The sequence below is a fragment of the Tyto alba genome, unplaced genomic scaffold (assembly GCF_018691265.1).
Source record: "Tyto alba isolate M040663 unplaced genomic scaffold, T.alba_DEE_v4.0 Super-Scaffold_44, whole genome shotgun sequence".
In the NCBI taxonomy this organism is placed as follows: Eukaryota; Metazoa; Chordata; class Aves; order Strigiformes; family Tytonidae; genus Tyto; species Tyto alba.
The window spans coordinates 45,658-64,458 of record NW_024881320.1 but is presented as its reverse complement, the minus strand read 5'-3'; the positions used below and the strand labels follow the sequence as shown (position 1 = coordinate 64,458).

General features: G+C 68.6%; 3 protein-coding genes across 3 annotated transcripts; 1 reads left to right on the top strand and 2 right to left on the bottom strand.

Moving 5' to 3' along the window:
• Positions 1–206: 206 nt before the first annotated feature.
• On the bottom strand, positions 207–2,134 carry MED29 (mediator complex subunit 29). Its single transcript, XM_042805596.1, has 4 exons — positions 1,879–2,134; positions 1,301–1,359; positions 1,059–1,143; positions 207–862 (listed from the first exon to the last, which is right to left on the bottom strand). The coding sequence occupies exons 1-4, from the start codon at positions 2,128–2,130 to the stop codon at positions 635–637; spliced, it is 624 nt and encodes a 207-aa protein (XP_042661530.1). The 5' UTR covers positions 2,131–2,134; the 3' UTR covers positions 207–634.
• Positions 2,135–2,160: 26 nt separating this feature from the next.
• On the top strand, positions 2,161–7,235 carry PAF1 (PAF1 homolog, Paf1/RNA polymerase II complex component). Its single transcript, XM_042805595.1, has 14 exons — positions 2,161–2,311; positions 2,833–2,862; positions 3,007–3,099; positions 3,618–3,739; positions 4,011–4,077; positions 4,205–4,306; positions 4,398–4,503; positions 4,632–4,700; positions 4,991–5,094; positions 5,202–5,318; positions 5,567–5,695; positions 6,214–6,319; positions 6,434–6,521; positions 6,638–7,235. Exons 1-14 carry the CDS (start codon positions 2,262–2,264, stop codon positions 7,033–7,035), a joined length of 1,581 nt encoding a protein of 526 aa, XP_042661529.1. The 5' UTR covers positions 2,161–2,261; the 3' UTR covers positions 7,036–7,235.
• A 413-nt stretch (positions 7,236–7,648) lies between these two features.
• On the bottom strand, positions 7,649–17,104 carry SAMD4B (sterile alpha motif domain containing 4B). Its single transcript, XM_042805674.1, has 13 exons — positions 17,031–17,104; positions 16,035–16,488; positions 13,346–13,795; positions 12,017–12,271; positions 11,821–11,930; positions 11,620–11,706; positions 10,504–10,744; positions 10,318–10,403; positions 10,084–10,202; positions 9,408–9,603; positions 8,782–8,899; positions 8,261–8,344; positions 7,649–8,012 (listed from the first exon to the last, which is right to left on the bottom strand). Exons 2-13 carry the CDS (start codon positions 16,228–16,230, stop codon positions 7,984–7,986), a joined length of 1,971 nt encoding a protein of 656 aa, XP_042661608.1. The 5' UTR covers positions 16,231–16,488; positions 17,031–17,104; the 3' UTR covers positions 7,649–7,983.
• Between the last annotated feature and the right edge of the window lie 1,697 nt (positions 17,105–18,801).

Here is an 18,801-nt window from a genome sequence, read left to right as displayed (position 1 = left end):
CGGGGACAAGAGGAGGCTCCGCGCAGTGACGTCCCGCGGGCGGGCCGTGACGTCACGTCGCGCCAGTGCCTTTCGAGCCCGCGTCGACCCCCACGGGAAGCGAACCCACGGACGCCTGGGTCCTGCGTGGGTGGCGGCGGGATCCACCGCCTCCCCCCCCCCCCCCCCCCCCCCCGGCTCATGCCACGGACACAGAGCAGCCGGTATCACAACAAAAAAACAGTTTATTTACCAAAAAAACAGCTGGTTTCCCCCCAAAACCAGGGGGGGCCAGCACCCCCCATGCCCCACCCCTTCCCCATTATGGCCCCCCGCGGAGGTCAGCACCCCAAAAGCCAGCACTATGTCTCCCCATTTCCACACTCAGACCCCCCACCCCCAAGCCCCTTGGATCTGCTTTCAGACCCCTGGCAGAATTTGAGGGGGGGCTCAGCACCCCCGCGGGGTCCCCTCCAAAAATCGGGGGTGTGTGTGGGGGTGTGTCAGCACCCCTCTGCACTGTGTGCCGGCACTCTGACCCCTCGACACGTGGTACCAGAATTCCCCAAACACCCCCCGGCCCCGTGTCCGCCCTCAGACCACCACAGAAGGTTTGGGGAGTGTCTGTGACCCCCGCAGGGACACCCCAAAACACTCAGGGCCCGCCCGGGGGGGGCAGCTTGCCGGTGATCTTGTTGGCCCCCTCCAGCAGGGCGTTGTGGATGTCCTTGGCACCGGCGATCTGGGCTTTGATGAGGGGCAGGTACTGGGTGTAGGGGAGGGTCTCGCCCGCCCCCCCCTCACCTTTGGGGGCTGCGGGCACCAGGGCAGGGGCGTGCTTGGCGCTGTCGAAGCTCTGCGAGAGGCACTCGTGGGCCAGGCGCTGGGGGTGGACACACAGGGCGGGGGGTCACTGGGGCGGGGGGTGACACGGCACAGGTGTGGGATGGAGGGAGAGGATGGGGGGAGGGGGGGACTAGGGGGGCACAAGCATCACTGGGGGGGGTGGGGGGATGTGGAGACCGCATTGGGGGTGTTCCCAGAGGGACAGGGACAGTTTTGGGGGAGGTTTCACTCACAAGGCAGAGCTCCAACTGGTCACAGAGAGCATAGAACTCCTCCAGGCTCTTGTCGAAGCGCTGAAGGGCCCCGTCGGCGCTTTTCCTGGGGGGAGGGATGACACTGTTATCACCACTGCCACCCACCCCAGAGGGGAATGGGGAACACCGGGAAGGGACTGGGAGGGTGCAGGGGGGAATGGGAGGCAGCGGAGGCGGCCTGGGGAGCACTGGGACAGGACAGGGGGGTCACGGTCACTCACTGCCCGTTGTCGATGCTGGAGTTCTGCACCAGGTTCTGCGCTGCCACTTTCATCAGGGCCTGGGTGGGGGAAACGGGGGGTGAGGAGGGACACAGGTGGCCCCCCCACTGCAGCCTCACGCGTGTCACCGGCCGTGGGGACTCATTTTCGGGGGGATGAAGGTGGGGGGGGGGGGCGGGCGGTGTGTGTCGTGGTGCAGCCCCGGGACCTTCTCAGGGCGACGGCCCTTCGGCGGCAAGCCCCGCCCAATTCAGGTGGCAGACCCCGCCCCATATCGGCGCCAAACCGCTTGAGTACCAAACCCCGCCCCCTTTCGGCGGCAGGCACCGCCCACCATGGACTACCCCCCCTGCGATAACAAAGCCCCGCCCCTCTCGGTGGCAGATCACGCCCACCCAGTAGAAAACCTTAACAAAGCCCCGCCCCGTTCCGGCGGTAGGCCACGCCCATTCCGAATGGGAAAACGCCCCCGCGCTGCCAGGCCACGCCCCCTCGGCGGCAGTCCCCGCCCACTCAGCATGCAAGACGATCATGATCTGGCAAAGCTCTGCCCCCTTTTGGCGGCAGGCCCCGCCCACCTGCAGGCTCTCCTTCAGCTGCGGGATGAGGAGGCGGAACCGCTGCACCGGGTCGAAGTCTTGCGCCTGCGCGGCCGCCACCTGCGCCGGCAGCGGCGGCCCCGGGGGCTGCCCCGGCCCCGGCGGCGCGGCGGGCAGAGGCGGCGGCGGCGGCGCAGGAGCAGCCGGCGGCCCCGGCCCCGGGCCCGGGCCCGAGCCCGAGCCCGGGCCCGCCGGCGGCGGCGGCGGCGGCGGCTGAGGGGGCGCCGCCATCTTTCCGCCGCTACCCTCACTTCCGCTCGCCGCCCGGAAGCGACGTCAGCCCGGCGTGCCGTGCGGGGGGGTCCTGTCACCTTCCGGAAACAGCTGCCCGCCGCGCTGCCTGCGCGGGGCCCGGCGCCGCCATGGCTCCCACCATCCAGACGCAGGCGCAGCGGGAGGAGCCGGGCCACAGGTACGGCGGCGTCACGGGCCTGACGTCACGGCCGCGCGCCGTGGCGTCACGGGGTCCCTTCGCGGGGTCACATGCAGCGGGGTGGGGTTGGGGTGGTGGCGACATGGGCGCCCTCCTGGCGTCATAACGCCCCTGGGGGAGGGGGTTGGGTGTCGTCGTGACGTCACATTGCACAGAGGGGGGCGGGTGGAGGGGGGCTCCGGGCGCCTGGGTCCCCTCGTGATGTCACACACACGGCGGGGTGGGCGTGGCCTAACCCTGGGAACTTCTCTGACGTCATAGCTCGCGGAGAGGGGTGGTTCTGGGTGTGGGGGGATCCCCGCGTGACGCCATAGCGTGCATGGGGGGGCGGGGGGGCCGTGTGCCTAGGTTGCCTCATGACATCACAGCTCCGAGGGGGGGGGTTCCCTCATGACGTCACAGTGCAGGGGTGGCCCTGGATGCCAGGGCCCTGTCATGACGTCATAGCGTGAGGGGGGGGGCGTGTGTCCCCCTGCTCCCCTCCCTTCCCCCTCCCACAGGCCCAGCTCCCACCGGACGCTCCCTGAGAGGTGAGTGGGGGGGGTTGGGACCCTGGGGGGGGTGGCCCCAGTGCCACCCTCCCCACCCCACTCCCCCCCCATGGGGGATCCCCTCCCCCCGTGTTTTGGGGGGTTCGGGGGCCCTCCCTGACCCCCCCCCCCTCGCCCCCCCAGGTCAGGCGTGGTGTGTCGGGTCAAGTACTGCAACAGCCTCCCCGACATCCCCTTCGACCCCAAGTTCATCACCTACCCCTTCGACCAGAACCGGTGCGGGGGGGGTCAGGGGGGGCGGGGGGGGGGTCAGGGGGTCACCCCCCTGCACCCCAACCCGCGACATAAAGTTGGGGCGGGGAAGGTTTGGGTGTTCCGGGGGTTGTGGTTGGGGTTTGGGGAGGGTTTTAGAGGGTCTTTGGGGGGGGGGGTTGGGGTTTTGGGGGCATTTTTGGGGATGGTTGGAGTTTTTAGAGGGTTTTGGGGGGGTGTTTTGCAGGGGTTGGGGGTTTTGAGGGGGATTTGGGATGTGTTTTGGGGAAGTGGGGGGTTCGGGGGACTTGCGGGGTGTTTTGGGGGGGTTGGGGTTTTTGGAAAGTTTTCAGGCGGTGTTTATTGGGGGTTGGGGTTTTTGGGGGGGTGTTTTGGGGGGGGGTGGGGTTTCTTGGAGGCGTTGGGGTGTGCTTTGGGGGAGTAGGAGTTTTGAGGTGTGTTTCAAGGTGTTTGGGGTGGGGTTGGGGTTTTTGGGGGGTGTTTTGGGGTGCCTGGACGTGCCATACGCCCGCCCCCCCCAGGTTTGTGCAGTACAAGGCGACGTCGCTGGAGAAGCAGCACAAGCACGACCTGCTGACGGAGCCCGACCTGGGTGTCACCATCGACCTCATCAACCCCGACACCTACCGCATCGATCCCAGCGGTGGGGGGCCGGTGCACCCCGAGTTTGGGGGGGGGGACACCCCAGATTTTGGGAGGGGGGAGGGGGCACACAGGGGAGATGGGCCCAGGGATACCCCAGGAGCTCCCCCAAGGGCTGAGCTGCCACTAAGGATGGGAAGAGGGATTGGGTGGACCCCAGAATTGGGGGGGGGGGGGGAACCCCAAGAGCGTGTGGGTCCCCAAACTTGTGGGGAGACCCCAACACTGAGGGGGGGAAAACCAAATTTCCCCATTTCCCTCCCCCCGGCCAGTGCTCCTGGACCCAGCAGATGAGAAGCTGCTGGAGGAGGAGATCCAAGCACCCACCAGCTCCAAGAGGTAACGGCATCCCCGGGGTGGTGGTGGGGGGGGTGTGTGACACCCCCAACACCAAGCTGAGGTGGGGGCCTATGGTACCCCCAAAGCCCTGAGAGGCCCCCCCAAATCATGCTGCCCCCCCGCTTAGGTCACAGCAACACGCCAAGGTGGTGCCGTGGATGCGCAAGACCGAGTACATCTCCACCGAGTTCAACCGCTACGGCGTCTCCAACGAGAAACCCGAGGTCAAGTGAGTCCAGGCGGGGGTCCTGGGCGGGGGGGGGGGGGCACAGCCCCCTGCCCCCCCACACCCCCCCACCCCCCTGTACCCCCCCCCACAGGATCGGTGTCTCAGTGAAGCAGCAGTTCACCGAGGAAGAGATCTACAAAGACCGTGACAGCCAGATCGCCGCCATCGAGAAGACCTTTGAGGATGCCCAGAAAGCGGTGAGGGGGAGGGGGCGTTTCTTGGGGATCCCCCCCGGGATATTTGGGGGTTCCCCTGTGGGATTTTTGGGGGGATGGGACAGGACACAGCCCTGATGCTGTTCTGTTTCCCCCCCCCCCCGCCCCAGATCACGCAGCATTACAGCAAACCCCGTGTCACCCCGGTCGAGGTCATGCCCGTCTTCCCTGATTTCAAGGTAGGGGGGGGGAGCCACGTTGGGGACCCCCCCAGCAGTGGGGGCAACACCGTAAATCTCCCCCCCCCGGCAACACTGTCCTGCAGGGGAAACTGAGGCACAGACCCCACCTTGAAGGGGCAGCCTGGGGGGTGGTGGGCAGTTCTGGTGTTAGAATGGCGGTTTCGAGGTCTGGGGGGTGGTTGGGGGGGGTGTTGCCCCCCATCTCCCCCATTTTCCACTCCTCCCCCCTCCCCTTTTTTGCCTCCCCTCCCTTTTTGCCCCCCCCCACCCCCTTTTTTGCCCCCCAGATGTGGATCAATCCCTGCGCCCAAGTCATCTTTGACTCGGACCCGGCGCCCAAGGACACGAGCGGCCCCGCCGCGCTGGAGATGATGTCCCAGGCCATGATCAGGTGCTGGGGGCGGGGGGGAACCCCCACATTTTGGGGGGGGCAGAGTTTCTGTCAGCCCATCCCCCCCCCCCCCCCCCGCACACCCTTTAACCCTTTCCTGCCCGCAGGGGGATGATGGATGAGGAAGGGAACCAGTTTGTGGCTTATTTCTTGCCGGTGGAGGAGACTCTGCGCAAGCGGAAGCGAGACCAGGAGGAGGAGATGGCTTACGCCCCCGAGGATGTGTATGTTGGGGGGGGGTCCCTACAGAATTGGGGGGTCCCGTGTAGCTTGAGGGGGGGGGGGGCCATGAGGAGCAGACTGGGCGGGGGTCCCCCATTTTTATGGGAGAAAAACCGAGAGGTTGGTTTGTCAACTGCTTTAAGACCAACCTAAAGGTTCAATTTGGGGGGGGCTGCTTTGGCGGGGGGCGGGGGGGGGAGATATTCCCAGGCCCCCCCCCCACACCCCCTGTGCCCACCCCCCCCTCCAGATATGACTATAAGATCGCCCGGGAGTACAACTGGAACGTGAAGAACAAGGCCAGCAAGGGCTACGAGGAGAATTACTTCTTCATCTTCCGTGAGGGCGACGGCGTCTACTACAACGAGCTGGAGACCAGGTGGGGCTGGGGGGGGGCACTGGGAAACACACACACCCCCCCCCCCCCCGCCCAGTAATGGGGGCACTGGGGTGGGGGGGGATGTTGTCGCTTTTCTTGTGGACTCCTTGGGAGTCCCTGTGGAGACTGGAGGGGAAGAATGGGTGATGTGGGGAGGGGCCGGGGGCTCCTGGAGAGGGGGGGACGGACCCTGAGTCCCCCCCTGTCAGGATAGTGGGAGGGGGGGACGGACCCTGAGTCCCCCCCTGTCAGGATATTGGGAGAGGGGGAGATTTTGGGGTGGGGGGGGATGTTCCCTGGGGGAGTTCGGGCGTGTTCAGGGTCTGGGGAGGGGTCAGGTGGGGTCTGGGAGGGATCTGGGCAGGGCCCAGGGAGGGGCAGGGGGGGTGTCCCGGGGGGTTGGGAGAGATTTTGGGGTGGGGGGGGGGGGGGTGTGTGTCCTGGGGGGTTGGGAGGGATTTTGGGGCGGGGGGGAACGGTCCTGAGGGTACTTGACCTCCCCCCCCCCCCCCCCCCAGGGTGCGGCTGAGCAAGCGGCGGGCGCGGGCTGGGGTGCAGTCGGGCACCAACGCGGTGCTGGTGGTGAAGCACCGGGACATGAACGAGAAAGAGCTGGAGGCCCAGGTATGGGGAGGGGGTGGGTTTGGAATTGGGGACCCCCCCCTGCCCCACTCCGCCCCCCTGGGGGTGCAGTTGGGACCCAGGAGCCCAGCTGACCCCCCCAACCACACACACCAGGAAGCGCGGCGAGCGCAGCTGGAGAACCACGAGCCAGAGGAGGAAGAAGAGGAGGAGATGGAGGCTGAGAAGGAGGCAGCAGGATCAGGTATTGGGGGGGGCGCCTCAAACCTTCCCAAACACCCCCAAATCTTCAACCCCCCCCCCCCCCCAAACCTTCCCAAACACCCCCAAATCTTCAACCCCCCCCCTCAAATCTTCCAGATGAAGAGCGGGAGAAAGGCAGCGAGAGCGAGGGGGGGGCAAGCGGCGAGGAGGAGGAGGAGGCCGAAGGCTCAGGGAGCAGCAGCGAGCGGGGGGGCTCGGTCCGCAGCGAGGAGGAGGATGAGGCCGAAGAGGAGGAAGAGGAGGAGGAAGAAGGCAGGGGGGGCCGGCGGGGGGGCAGCGATGCCGCCCGGGCCGCCCGCGACCAGGAAGAGATCTTCGGCAGCGACAACGACGAGGAAGATGAGGAGGAAGAAGAGGAGGAGGAGGAGGAAGAGGAAGAGTCGGAGGGGGGAGGCAGCGAGGGGGGGCCCCCCCGCAGCCCCCGGCTCAGCCCCAGCGAGGCCTCGGAGGACGACGACAGCCCCAGCGAGGCCTCCGACTCCTCCAGCGACTGATGGGGGGAGCCTGGCCCCCCCCTCCTCCCCGTTTTGGGGTAAAAACCAGGCACTTTGGGTTCGTTTGGGTTTTGTTTTGGTTTTTTGTTTTTTTTTTTGGTTTTTTTTTGTCTTTAATAACGTAGTCATGGTTACCAGCCATAGTCATAACAAAAGTTATTCATAATAAAATGTATCTAAAATAACGTTTCTATCTCGAAGGGCCGCGGCGCTACGTGTACAAAGGGGGGGGGGGGGGGGGGCTGTACCGACGGGGGGAGGGGTCCCGGGGCATCCCCCCCACCCCAGGGGGCATCAACATGTACCTAAATTTGGGGTGTTCCCCCCCCTCCCCCGGGGGTGGACAGGGCGACACGCTTCCCCCCTCCCCCCCAGGGCCAACAAAAAAAAAAAAAAAACAAAAAAAAACCCAACAAAACAAAAAAATAATATTAATAATAATAATATAATAATAAAGAGAAAGAAACAAAAAAACCCAACAAAAAAAAAAAATTTTCCCAGGATTGGGGGATTATTAAAAATGGTGAAAACGCAACAAAACCCTGCCCGCCCACGCCCCCCCCCCTCGCACCCCCACACCCCCCCTCCCCCCCCCCCCCCAAAAAAGAGGGGCTGGGAGAGCCCCGCCCCCACACGCAGCCCCTGTAGTGTCAACACGGCCCCCCCCGCCCCCCCCTGCTCCCCACCCCACCCCCCCCCGCGAGGTCATCGGCCCTGGGAGCCCCTCCCCCACAGGGGGGGCCCTGCACCCTGACCTGGGAGGGGGGGGAGGGCAACGGGGGGGGACACTCCTTCCCCCACCCCGGCTTATTTGAGGGTGTCCCCCCTGGGGAGGGGGGGGGCACTGAGGGGTGACTGGTGAGGGAGGGGGTGCCCCCCCACCTGGGGAGGGGGGTTATGGGTGTGACCCCCCCTGCTTTGGGGAGGGGGGGTGGGGGGGTGGCGCCATCAGATGGTGGAGGTCTTGTCTGTGCCGTCTGTGGGGGGGGGGGGGGTGTCAGGGGGCACCCTGGGGGGGGGGGGGCCATGTCCCCTAACCCCCCCCCACCATGGTCCTTTATGTCCCACCCCCCCCCCCCCCCCCATCCCCCCTAAATCCATTTGTGTGTCCTCCCCCTCCCCGTGTCCCACCCTGTCCCCCCCACCCTGTCCATGTCTCCCCCCCGCCCCCCCAGTGTCCGTGTCGTGTGCCCCCCCCCCCCCCCCCCCGTGCCCCCCCCCTCACCGCCCAGCGCGTGCTCCGTCATGCTCAGGCACAGCGACTCCAGCGTGGGGTTGATCTCCAGGTCAGTGCCGGGGAGGGGACACTCTGGGGGGGGGAAAATCACAGAAAATTAGTGAGGAGGGGGGGCCCAGACCCCTGACCCACCCCCACCAACCCTTACCCCACCCCCCCCCCAAAAAAAACCCTCCTTGGGGGAGCCCCAAGCTTCCTGCACCCACCCTTGTGGGGACTGCCACAACTGGGGGGGGGGGCAGGTCTGCCCCCTCCCAGAGAGGGTCCCCCCAGTTTTAGGGGTGTCCCCCCACCCTCAAAAAACACCACCCCCCCCCCAAAAAAAAACCTCCTTGGGGGAGCCCCAAGCTTCCTGCACACCCACCCTGTGGGGACTGCAACACAGCGGGGGGGTGTGTTCAGGTCTACCCCCTCCCACAGAGGGTCCCCCCAGTTTTAGGGGTGTGTCCCCCCCCCCCACCCTCAAAAAACACCCCCCCTGTCCCCCCCCCCCCCCCCCCCAAACCTACCCTGGGGGAAGGCGAGCAGGGCCTGGGGCGAGGTGTGGACGGGCAGCGAGTGGGTGCGCTGCACCGCGCTGCGGCTCCCCGGGGAGCCCCCGGCCCCCCCGCTGCCAAACCACAGGCTCTGGGGGGGGGTGGTACAGGAGGGTTATTAGAGTGGGGGGGGGGGGGCCCCCCAGACCCCAACACAGGGATGCTGGTGTCCAGAAGGGCCCCCCCCCCCCCCCCCCCCAAAAGGATCTCCAGGGTGAACAGGCCCCGACCTCCCCCAGTTCATCCCTCCCCACCCCAACGTCTCCACAATTCCCCACGGAACCCCCCCCGTCTGCCCCCCCCCCCCAACTACCCAAACACCCCCCCCACCTGCCCCCCCCAACGGCCCAGACCACCCCCCACCTGCCCCCCCCCACTGCCGAGACACCCCCTCCCACCTGCCCCCCCCCCCCCGTTTGCTCCCTCAACCAAGATCCCCAGCACAGGACCCCCCCCAAACCCTGGAGGACCCCACTATCTGCCCCCCCACCCCCCCATGTTTGCCCTTCTCCCCCCCCAACCCTCAAGATCCACCCCCCAAATCCGCGCCCCCCCCCCCCCCCCCCCCAAGGACCCCAGCACTCATCTCTGCCACCCACCTGGCGTCCCTGGGCGCTGAGGGGGGGCCCACCCAGGGGGGGCCGGGGGGCGGGGGCCCCCCCAGCCGGCCCCAGCAGCCCCAGGCGGGCGGGGGGCAGCGCGCGGGGGGGCAACGCGAAGGGGCGCTGCCCCCGCCGCCCCCCCGCCCCCCCCACAGAGCCAGCTATGGGGAGCGAGTTGGAGCCGAAGGCCCAGCTGGAAGGGGAGGGAGGGGGGGGAACACACACACACACATGGGGTGGGGGCGGCAGGGTGGCACCAGCCCCCCCCCCCCCCCCCCCCAGGTCACCCAGAGCCCCCCCAGGGGTAAATGAAGCACCTCAACCCTCGGGGCAGGGGGGAAGGGGGGCACCCAGGGGACACACTGGGGCATAGGGGTGTCCTGGGGGTGGGGCTGAAACCCCTTTAGACCCGCCCAAATTGGGGGGGTTGTTGGGTGTTGGGGGGGGGGGGGGGCAACAAGGCACTTGAGGCCAAGAGACACCCCCCCCACACACCCCCCCCACACAAGAGAGGGTAAATGCAACACTCAGGGCATCCCACTCCCCCCAAGAGGGACAAACTGGGGAGCAGGGCTGGGGTCCCAAAGGGACACCGACTGGGGGGGTGTTCCCAGCCCCCCCTATACGCCCCCCCGCCGTTGTGTCCCCCCCCCCCCCCCCCACGCCCACCTACCCCTTGGGGGGGCGATAGCCCGGGCCGTCAAGCGGCACCTTCTTGGGGAAGGCGCGGAGCAGCTTCAGAACCTGCTGCTTCCAGGAGAGGAGCCTCTTCTTTTGCGTCTCCGTGAACGCCTGGAGAGGGGGGAGACACACACACCCCCCGTGAGGGGAGGGGTCACACAGCCCTGCAGCTTCCCCCCCCCCTCCCCAAAAAACCCTCCCCCCCCCCCCCCAGGCCCTGCCCTACCTCATGGCTCAGGCACTTCTCAAGGAGCTGGAGGTAACTGGTGATGTTCTCCTCGTCCGGCCGCGACACCAGCAGCTGGGTGCACACTGAGGGGGGGGGGGGTGTCAGGGAAGAACCCAGGCACCCCCCCAGCACCCTGGGACACCCCCCAAAAGGGAAGTGGGGAGGGGGGGGGGGGTGTCTCACCTTTGCCCATGACACGGGTGAACTGCCCCGGGATGTCCCCGTCGGGGACGGGGGCGGCGGGGGCTTCGGGGTCGGTGGCCGGGTGGGGGGCGAAGGCGTCAGCGGTCCCCGGGGGGGCCCCTTCGGGGGTGCCGTTGGAGGGGGGAACGGCCGGGGGGGGCCGGAAAGCCTTGATGGGGGTCACCATGATCTGCTGGAGCTCCTGCAGCGCCGTCCACAGGTTGCCCCCCTCGAGGATGTCCTGCGGGGACCGGGGGGGGACACACAGACAGACACACAGATATGGGAGACAAGCAGTGGGATGTGGGGACCTCGGGGGGGGGGGGGGATGGATTGGGGAACCTCCCCCCCCGCCCTCCACCAGCCCTGGGGACACAGCAGGTGGCCAGCGACACCCCTGGGGACATGCAGGGGACATGGGCCCCCCTAGTGCCACACCGGGGGGACCCGAGGACCCCACAGTGGCACCCCAGGGGCACCCTGGGGGACCTGAGGACCCCACAGTGCCACTCTGGGGGACCCGAGGGCCCCCCTAGTGCCACCCCGGGGGGACCCGAGGACCCCACAGTGGCACCCCAGGGGCACCCTGGGGGACCCGAGGGCCTCCCAATGCCACCCCGGGGGGACCTGAGGGCCCCCCAATGCCACCCCTTCTCCAGCACCCCAAGGACACTCTGTCACTCCTGCAACTGGGGAGCTGGGACACCCTGTGTCACCCCGAGGGGACCCAAGGACCCCCCCCCAGTGCCACCCCAGGAGGACCCGAGGACCCCCCCAGTGCCACCCCGGGGGGACCTGAGGACCCCCCCAGTGCCACCCCGGGGGGACCCGAGGACCCCCCAATGCCACCCCTTCTCCAGCACCCTGAGGACACTCTGTCACTCCTGCAGCTGGGGAGCTGGGACACCCTGTGTCACCCCGAGGGGACCCAAGGACCCCCCAGTACCACCCCAGGGGGACTCGAGGACCCCCCAGTACCACCCCGAGGGGACCTGAAGGTCCCCCAGTGGCGCCCCAGGGGGACCCGAGGGTCCCCTAGTGCCACCCTGGGGGGACCCGAGGGCCCCCCAGTGTCACCCCGGGGGGACCCGAGGACCCCCCAGTGCCGTGCCCCACCTTCTCCAGCGCCCTGAGGACGCTCTGCCGCTCCCGCAGCTTCTGGATGCTGAGGGCGATCTTGTGCCGCGCGCCCTTGGTGACGTTCTGCGGGGACAAGGAGGGACAGGTGGGGGGTGGTGGTGGGCAGGGGGGGTGTCCTCTCATCCAGGGGTGTGTGTGTGTGTGGGGGGGTGACACACACACAACACCCCGACTCACCTGCGACTCGAGGTGATGCTCCGTCAGCGTCATCATCTCCTCGTAGGTCATTTGGGAGAAGAGCGCCGCGTACTTGTGCAGCCGCAGGCTCTTCAGCCAAGAGGGGACATCTTTGGGGGGGGGGGGGGGGATGTGGCTGTGAGGTGACAAGTCCCCACGGCCACCCCCCCCCCCCAACACGTGCCCCGTCCCCCACCTTTCATGCCGCTGCCATCCTCCTGGAAGGTGTTGCGGCCGCCGGCCGGCTCCTCGGTCTGCTCGCTGCCGGAGGAGGCCACGCTGCTCTGGGGCGAGAGGGGCGCGTGGTCCCCGAAAGGGGGGCGGGGGGGCACGGGGACGGCGGGCTCGTCACCGCCCCCCCCCGGCCACTCGCTGCCCCCTCCCTGGGGACTGCCGGGCACCAGCGAGAGGGAGCGTTTCAGCGGGCTGGGGTGCAGCTGGCAGGGCAGAGCTGTGGGGACGGGGGAGTCAGGGTGGGCTCAGGTCCCTTCTGCGGGACCCCTGACCACACCCCCCGCCCCCTCAAATCCTCTGTGGCCACCTGGGTCCCCTCCAGATCCTTCCTCGGCCTTTAACGTTGTCCCCAAATCCCTCCTCACCCCTCAGCGTCTCCCCTGAGCCCCTGCAGCCCCCCCCCCCCAACTCTCCCCTCAACCTTCCACATGCCTGGGTGTCACCCCGGACCCCTTCCCATTCCCACAAGTCCTTAATTTCCCTCAGCACTTAATTTCCCTTCCACTCCCCCCCTGGATTCCTCCTCAACCCCCTTTGTCTCCTCCAGACACCTCCCCATACCCCCCCCCCTTAACTATCCCTTCTCAGCCACTAATGTGCCCCCCAGGTCCCTCCTCAGCCCCCCTGTACCCTCCAAACTCCTCTCGTCCCCTCCAGACCCCTCAATATCCCCTCCCATCCCCACTCACCCACTCCCCGTCCCCTCCAGACCCCTCAATGTCCCCCCCATCCCCACTCTCCCGCTCCATGTCACCTCCAGACCCCTCCCTGTCCCCCCATCCCCACTCTCCCGTTCCCTGTCCCCTCCAGACCCCTCCCTGTCCCCCCCATCCCCACTCACCCACTCCCTGTCCCCTCCAGACCCCTCCCTGTCCCCCCCATCCCCACTCTCCCGCTCCCTGTCCCCTCCAGACCCCTCCCTGTCTCCCCCATCCCCACTCTCCCGCTCCCTGTCCCCTCCAGACCCCTCCCTGTCCCCCCCATCCCCTCTCCCGCTCCCTGTCCCCCCCATCCCCACTCTCCCGCTCCCTGTCCCCTCCAGACCCCTCCGTCCCCCCCATCCCCTCTCCCGCTCCCTGTCCCCCCCATCCCCACTCACCCACTCCCTGTCCCCTCCAGACCCCTCCCTGTCCCCCCCATCCCCACTCACCCACTCCCTGTCCCCTCCAGACCCCTCCCTGTCCCCCCCATCCCCTCTCCCGCTCCCTGTCCCCCCCATCCCCACTCTCCCGCTCCCTGTCCCCTCCAGACCCCTCAATGTCCCCTCCAGACCCCCCCCATCCCCACTCACCCGCTCCCCCCAGGCCGTTGCCACTGGTGGGGGGGTGGAAGGGCGGGTGCCCGTTCTCCCGGGGGGCCGCCTCGGGCCAGGCGGGCCCCAGCTCAGGGGCCGCGTGTTCGGGCCACTCGTGGGGAGGCGGCGGCCGCCTCGGGGCATCGGGGCGGGGGGGTCTCGCCGGGGGGCCGCCGCCGGCCAAACGCTCTTCCAGGTGGCCCAACCAAAGGGCCAAGGCGCTGCGGTCGTCCAGGGTGGTGGCGGGGTGGATGAGGGCGTAGGAGAGGAGCTGCCGGCTCTCCTCCACGCAGCGGTTGCTCTCGATGGCGTACGCCAGGATCTTCTGCAGCCGCTTCATGTACTCGGCCTTGGCGGCGGCGTTGCCCGGCTGCAGCAGCGGGAGGTGGGCCAGGAGCAGGGCCACCGCCGCCTCCGCCGGCTCCTGCGGCCACTGGCTGATGGCGGCTGGGGAAAAGGGGTGACAAGGGGGGGGTGTCAGCGGCACCGAGGAGGGGACGGGGCTGAGTCCCGTGTGGAATCACCTCGTCGGGATGCAGGGGGGGATTTGGGAGCTCAACCTCCTCCCCTCTCCATCCTGCGTGGGGTCACCTCACTGGGATGTGGAGGGGGGATTCGGGACTTAAACCCCTCCCCTCTACTTGTGGGATCACCTCGTCGGGATGCAGGGGGGGATTTGGGAGCTCAACCTCTCCCCCTGCCCGTCCCGTATGGAATCACTGCATCAGGATGCAGGGGGGGATTTGGGAGCTAAACCTCCTCCCCTCTCCATCCTGCGTGGGGTCACCTCACTGGGATGTGGAGGGGGGATTCGGGACTTAAACCTCTCCCCTCTACTTGTGGGATCACCTCATCGGGATGCAGGGGGGGATTTGGGAGCTCAACCTCTCCCCCTGCCCGTCCCGTATGGAATCACTGCATCAGGATGCAGGGGGGGATTTGGGAGCTAAACCTCCTCCCCTCTCCATCCTGCGTGGGGTCACCTCACTGGGATGTGGAGGGGGGATTCGGGACTTAAACCCCTCCCCTCTACTTGTGGGATCACCTCGTCGGGATGCAGGGGGGGATTTGGGAGCTCAACCTCTCCCCCTGCCCGTCCCGTATGGAATCACTGCATCAGGATGCAGGGGGGGATTTGGGAGCTAAACCTCCTCCCCTCTCCATCCTGCGTGGGGTCACCTCACTGGGATGTGGAGGGGGGATTCGGGACTTAAACCTCTCCCCTCTACTTGTGGGATCACCTCGTCGGGATGCAGGGGGGGATTTGGGAGCTCAACCTCTCCCCCTGCCCGTCCCGTATGGAATCACTGCATCAGGATGCAGGGGGGGATTTGGGAGCTAAACCTCCTCCCCTCTCCATCCTGCGTGGGGTCACCTCACTGGGATGTGGAGGGGGGATTCGGGACTTAAACCTCTCCCCTCTACTTGTGGGATCACCTCGTCGGGATGCAGGGGGGGATTTGGGAGCTCAACCTCTCCCCCTGCCCGTCCCGTGTGGAATCACTGCATCAGGATGCAGGGGGGGATTTGGGAGCTAAACCTCCTCCCCTCTCCATCCTGCGTGGGGTCACCTCACTGGGATGTGGAGGGGGGATTCGGGACTTAAACCTCTCCCCTCTACTTGTGGGATCACCTCGTCGGGATGCAGGGGGGGATTTGGGAGCTCAACCTCTCCCCCTGCCCGTCCCGTGTGGAATCACTGCATCAGGATGCAGGGGGGGATTTGGGAGCTAAACCTCCTCCTCTCTCCATCCTGCGTGGGGTCACCTCACTGGCATGTGGAGGGGGGATTCGGGACCTGAACCTCTTCCCTCTCCATCCCATGTGGGATCACCTCATCGGGAAGTGGAGGGGGGATTTGGGACCTAAACCTCTCCCCTCCCCACGTGGGATCACCTCGTCAGGACGTGGAGGGGATTTGGGAGCTAAACCTCTCCCTTCCCAGGGCTGGAAATGGGGGAGCAAAACTCACCCAGGGCAAAAACAGGGGGCTAAAACTGGGGACAAAAACTCCAGGAGGTGGGGGACAGGGCAGACAGAACCCCTGGGGAACACAGGGAGCCCCTGAGCCCCCCTGATTTAGTCCAGGGATGCACAGGGAGGCACCCCTCCCACCCAGGAGGGGACCCCGGAGGTGTGTGGAATGAGGTGAGGTGCCCCGCCAGGCACCCATGGAGCTTTTGGGGTCCCCAGGACCATGTGGGGAGCGGGATGATGTGTAGGGACCCAGCGGGTGCAACGAGAGCCCTTGGGGGCTCTGCAAAGCCCCGTGGGGCACCCAGGGAGCCTTGGGGGTGCTCTAGGGAGCCCACCCATCCACCCATGGGTCCCCAAAGAGTCCACTCATCCATACAGGAAGCCGGCCCACCCACTCAGGGAATCCTGAGGGTCCCTGTGGGGCCCACCCGTTCACCCATGGAGTCCTGGGGGTGTCCGTGGGGCCCACCCGTCCACCCATGGAGTCCTGGGGGTGCCCGTGGGGCCCACCCGTCCACCCCGGGAGCCCCACGGAGCCCGTCCGTCCACCCCGGGAGCCCCACGGAGCCCGCCCGTCCACCCCGGGAGCCCCGGGGGTCCCCAAGGACCCTGCCCCTCCACCCAGGGAGCCCCGGGGGTTCCCAAGGACCCTGCCCCTCCACCCAGGGAGCCCCGGGGGTCCCAGAGGAGCCCCCCTGCCGCGACTCACCGGCGCTGTTGGCCTCAGCCTCGAGGAGGTGGATGTCGGCGCAGTCGGCCAGCGAGTGCTCGAGGCAGAGCTGGAGGAAGCGGGCCTGGGTGCGGGTGACGCGCTTCAGCAGCGAGAGCAGGGCCACCGTCTGCTCGCACTCGTTCCAGCCCTTGAACCACCCCGCCACGATCCCCACCTGATCCCGGAACATCATGGCGGTGCCGGGGGGGCTCACGGCGGCGGCGGCGGGGAGGGGGGGAGACGCGGGACCGGCCGTGCCCCCCCCTCACATGGCGGCGGCGCGGCGGCCGCGGCGGGGGCCCCCGCGGGGGCTGGTTGAGGAGTCGGTGCCCCCCCGGGCCAGGGCGGGCATGGAGGGGGGGGGGGGGGGGGGGGGGGGGGGCGGCGAGAGGCCCCGGGGGCTGCGGCCGAGCCCTGCGGATGCGTTCCCGCGGGAGAGCCGCAGAGATCCCTGCGGAGAGAACGGAGACGGGGCAGTTGCGGGGCGGGGGGACCCCCCAGCGAGGACGGGGACCCCTTCGCCCGCCCCTCCACGCGTGACCGGCAGCATCGTGGCGTGCCGCTTCACCAGGACCCCGCCGCGGGGGGCACAACCCCCTCGCACCCGCCCCGGTGAGGCGGGGAAGGGACGGACCCGCGATCTTCCCCCCCCCCACACACGCCTCGGATCCGCCCGGCAGCACCCGGGACGACGGGAGGTGGAACGGGGCCGGGCCCGGAGGGGATCCTGGCGGCCTTTCAGCGCCCTCCCGGGGAGCGGGGCCCGGCGGGGCCGGGGGTCCGGCCCGGGGCGGGGCGGTGCGGGAGGGCCCAGCCGGGGAGGCCGCGGCGGGGGCGGCCCAGGCCCGGCGGCCGCGGGTGGGTCCGGGGGGACTGGTGCCGGTGGCGGGGCGGGGGGGGGGGGGTCACGGCCGGGGCGGGGGTCGCGGCCGGGGGGGGAGGGAGGGGGGGGGGGGGGTGTCGCGGCCGGGCCCGGGGCCGCCCCTCACTCACCGTCGCCGCCGCACTCGGAGGGCGCCGCCGTCGCCGCCGCGCAACGTCAGCACGCACGGTTGCGTCACCGCGCCACCGCGCCTGCGCCCGCCGCGGCGCCCCACCCCTTCCGCCGCCCGCAAAGGCCGCGGCCAATGGGAAAAGGGGGCCGGGGGGGGAGGGGGTGGGGCCCCTCCTCCCGAGGAACCCGCCCCCCAGCCGTCATTGGGCGGCGGGGCTGCCAATGGGAGCGTAGGGGCGGGCCTCGCGGCCGTGCGTGCGGAGGGGATGGGGCGAGCGCCGCCGCGATGCCACGCCCCTTCGCCGAGGACACGCCCCCCTCGCATGCCACGTCCCTTCCGAGGCCGCGCCCCTTCACGGGCCACGCCTCACCCAGACCTACCGAGACCACGCCTCTTCACTTAGGCCACGCCTCCCCGCTTCGCTCCGCCCCTGGACCCCTCTCCGGGGGCGGGACTTGACGGGGCGGGGCTCGGGGCGGGGCCTGTTGGGGCGGGGCTGGGGGGGGGCCTTGACCCCAGTGTCCCCAGTGTGTGCCCAGTGTCCCCCGTCTCCCCCAGTGTCCCCAGTGTGTCCCCCATGTTCCCAGCACCCCCAGTGTCCCCCAGACTCCCCAGCGTGTCCCACTGTCCCCAGTGTGTCCCCCGTCTCCCCCAGTGTTCCCAGCGTGTCCCCTGTGTCCCCAGTGTCCCCCAGTGTGTCCCCAGTGTTCCCAGCGTGTCCCCTGTGTCCCCAATATTCCCCACTGCGTCTCCCATCTCCCCCAGTGGCCCCAGTGGCCCCCAGTGTCCCCCCCTTCTTCCCAGTGTCCCCAGCCCATGGCCACCAGCATCCCCAGTGTCTCCAGCGTGTCCCCGGGCTCCGGCACGCGGGGTCGGAGGGACGGACAGAGGGAGGAATGGGGAGATGGAGGGAGGGAAGGACAGACGGACAGCGGGGGGATGGAGGGAAGGACAGACGGACAGCGCGGGGATGGAGGGAAGGACGGACGGACAGCGTGGGGATGGAGGGAAGGACGGACGGACAGCGCGGGGATGGAGGGAAGGACAGACGGACAGCGTGGGGATGGAGGGAAGGACAGACGGACAGCAGGGGGATGGAGGGAAGGACGGACGGACAGCGCGGGGATGGAGGGAAGGACGGACGGACAGCGCGGGGATGGAGGGAAGGATGGACGGACAGCGTGGGGATGGAGGGAAGGACAGACGGACAGCGCGGGGATGGAGGGAAATACAGACGGACAGCGGGGGGATGGAGGGAAGGACAGACGGACAGCGGGGGGATGGAGGGAAGGACAGACGGACAGCGCGGGGATGGAGGGAAGGACGGACGGACAGCGTGGGGATGGAGGGAAGGATGGACGGACAGCGTGGGGATGGAGGGAAGGACAGACGGACAGCGCGGGGATGGAGGGAAATACAGACGGACAGCGGGGGGATGGAGGGAAGGACAGACGGACAGCGGGGGGATGGAGGGAAGGACAGACGGACAGCGCGGGGATGGAGGGAAGGACGGACAGACAGCGCGGGGATGGAGGACCTGCCGGAGGGACGGAAGGAGTGATGGACAGACAGACGGAGGGAGGGAGGGGCGAGGGCTGGGGGGAGGACAGACGGACGGGGACAGGGACCAACGGACAGAGGGACCGGCGGCTCCCGGGCCCCGGCGGTGCGGGGAAGCAGAGCCCGCCCGGGTCCGTCGGTGGGTCCGTCGGTGGGTCCGTCCGTGGGTCTGTCCGTGGGTCCGTCCGTAGCCCCGCCCCGCCCCGCCC

Excerpts from the sequence above, each read along its gene's own strand:
- MED29 (XM_042805596.1), bottom strand. The coding sequence starts at position 2,130 with ATGGCGGCGCCCCCTCAGCCGCCGCCGCCGCCGCCGCCGGCGGGCCCG. Across the intron at positions 1,144-1,300 it reads TCCAGCATCGACAACGGGCA|GAAAAGCGCCGACGGGGCCC; the intron begins GTGAGTGACCGT and ends CCCTCCCCCCAG. Across the intron at positions 863-1,058 it reads ACCAGTTGGAGCTCTGCCTT|CGCCTGGCCCACGAGTGCCT; the intron begins GTGAGTGAAACC and ends GTCCACCCCCAG.
- PAF1 (XM_042805595.1), top strand. The coding sequence starts at position 2,262 with ATGGCTCCCACCATCCAGACGCAGGCGCAGCGGGAGGAGCCGGGCCAC. Across the intron at positions 3,100-3,617 it reads TACCCCTTCGACCAGAACCG|GTTTGTGCAGTACAAGGCGA; the intron begins GTGCGGGGGGGG and ends CGCCCCCCCCAG. Across the intron at positions 6,320-6,433 it reads AGAAAGAGCTGGAGGCCCAG|GAAGCGCGGCGAGCGCAGCT; the intron begins GTATGGGGAGGG and ends CACACACACCAG.
- SAMD4B (XM_042805674.1), bottom strand. The coding sequence starts at position 16,230 with ATGATGTTCCGGGATCAGGTGGGGATCGTGGCGGGGTGGTTCAAGGGC. Across the intron at positions 13,796-16,034 it reads GGCTGAGGCCAACAGCGCCG|CCGCCATCAGCCAGTGGCCG; the intron begins GTGAGTCGCGGC and ends CCTTTTCCCCAG. Across the intron at positions 8,013-8,260 it reads GACGGAGCACGCGCTGGGCG|ACGGCACAGACAAGACCTCC; the intron begins GTGAGGGGGGGG and ends CCCCCCCCACAG.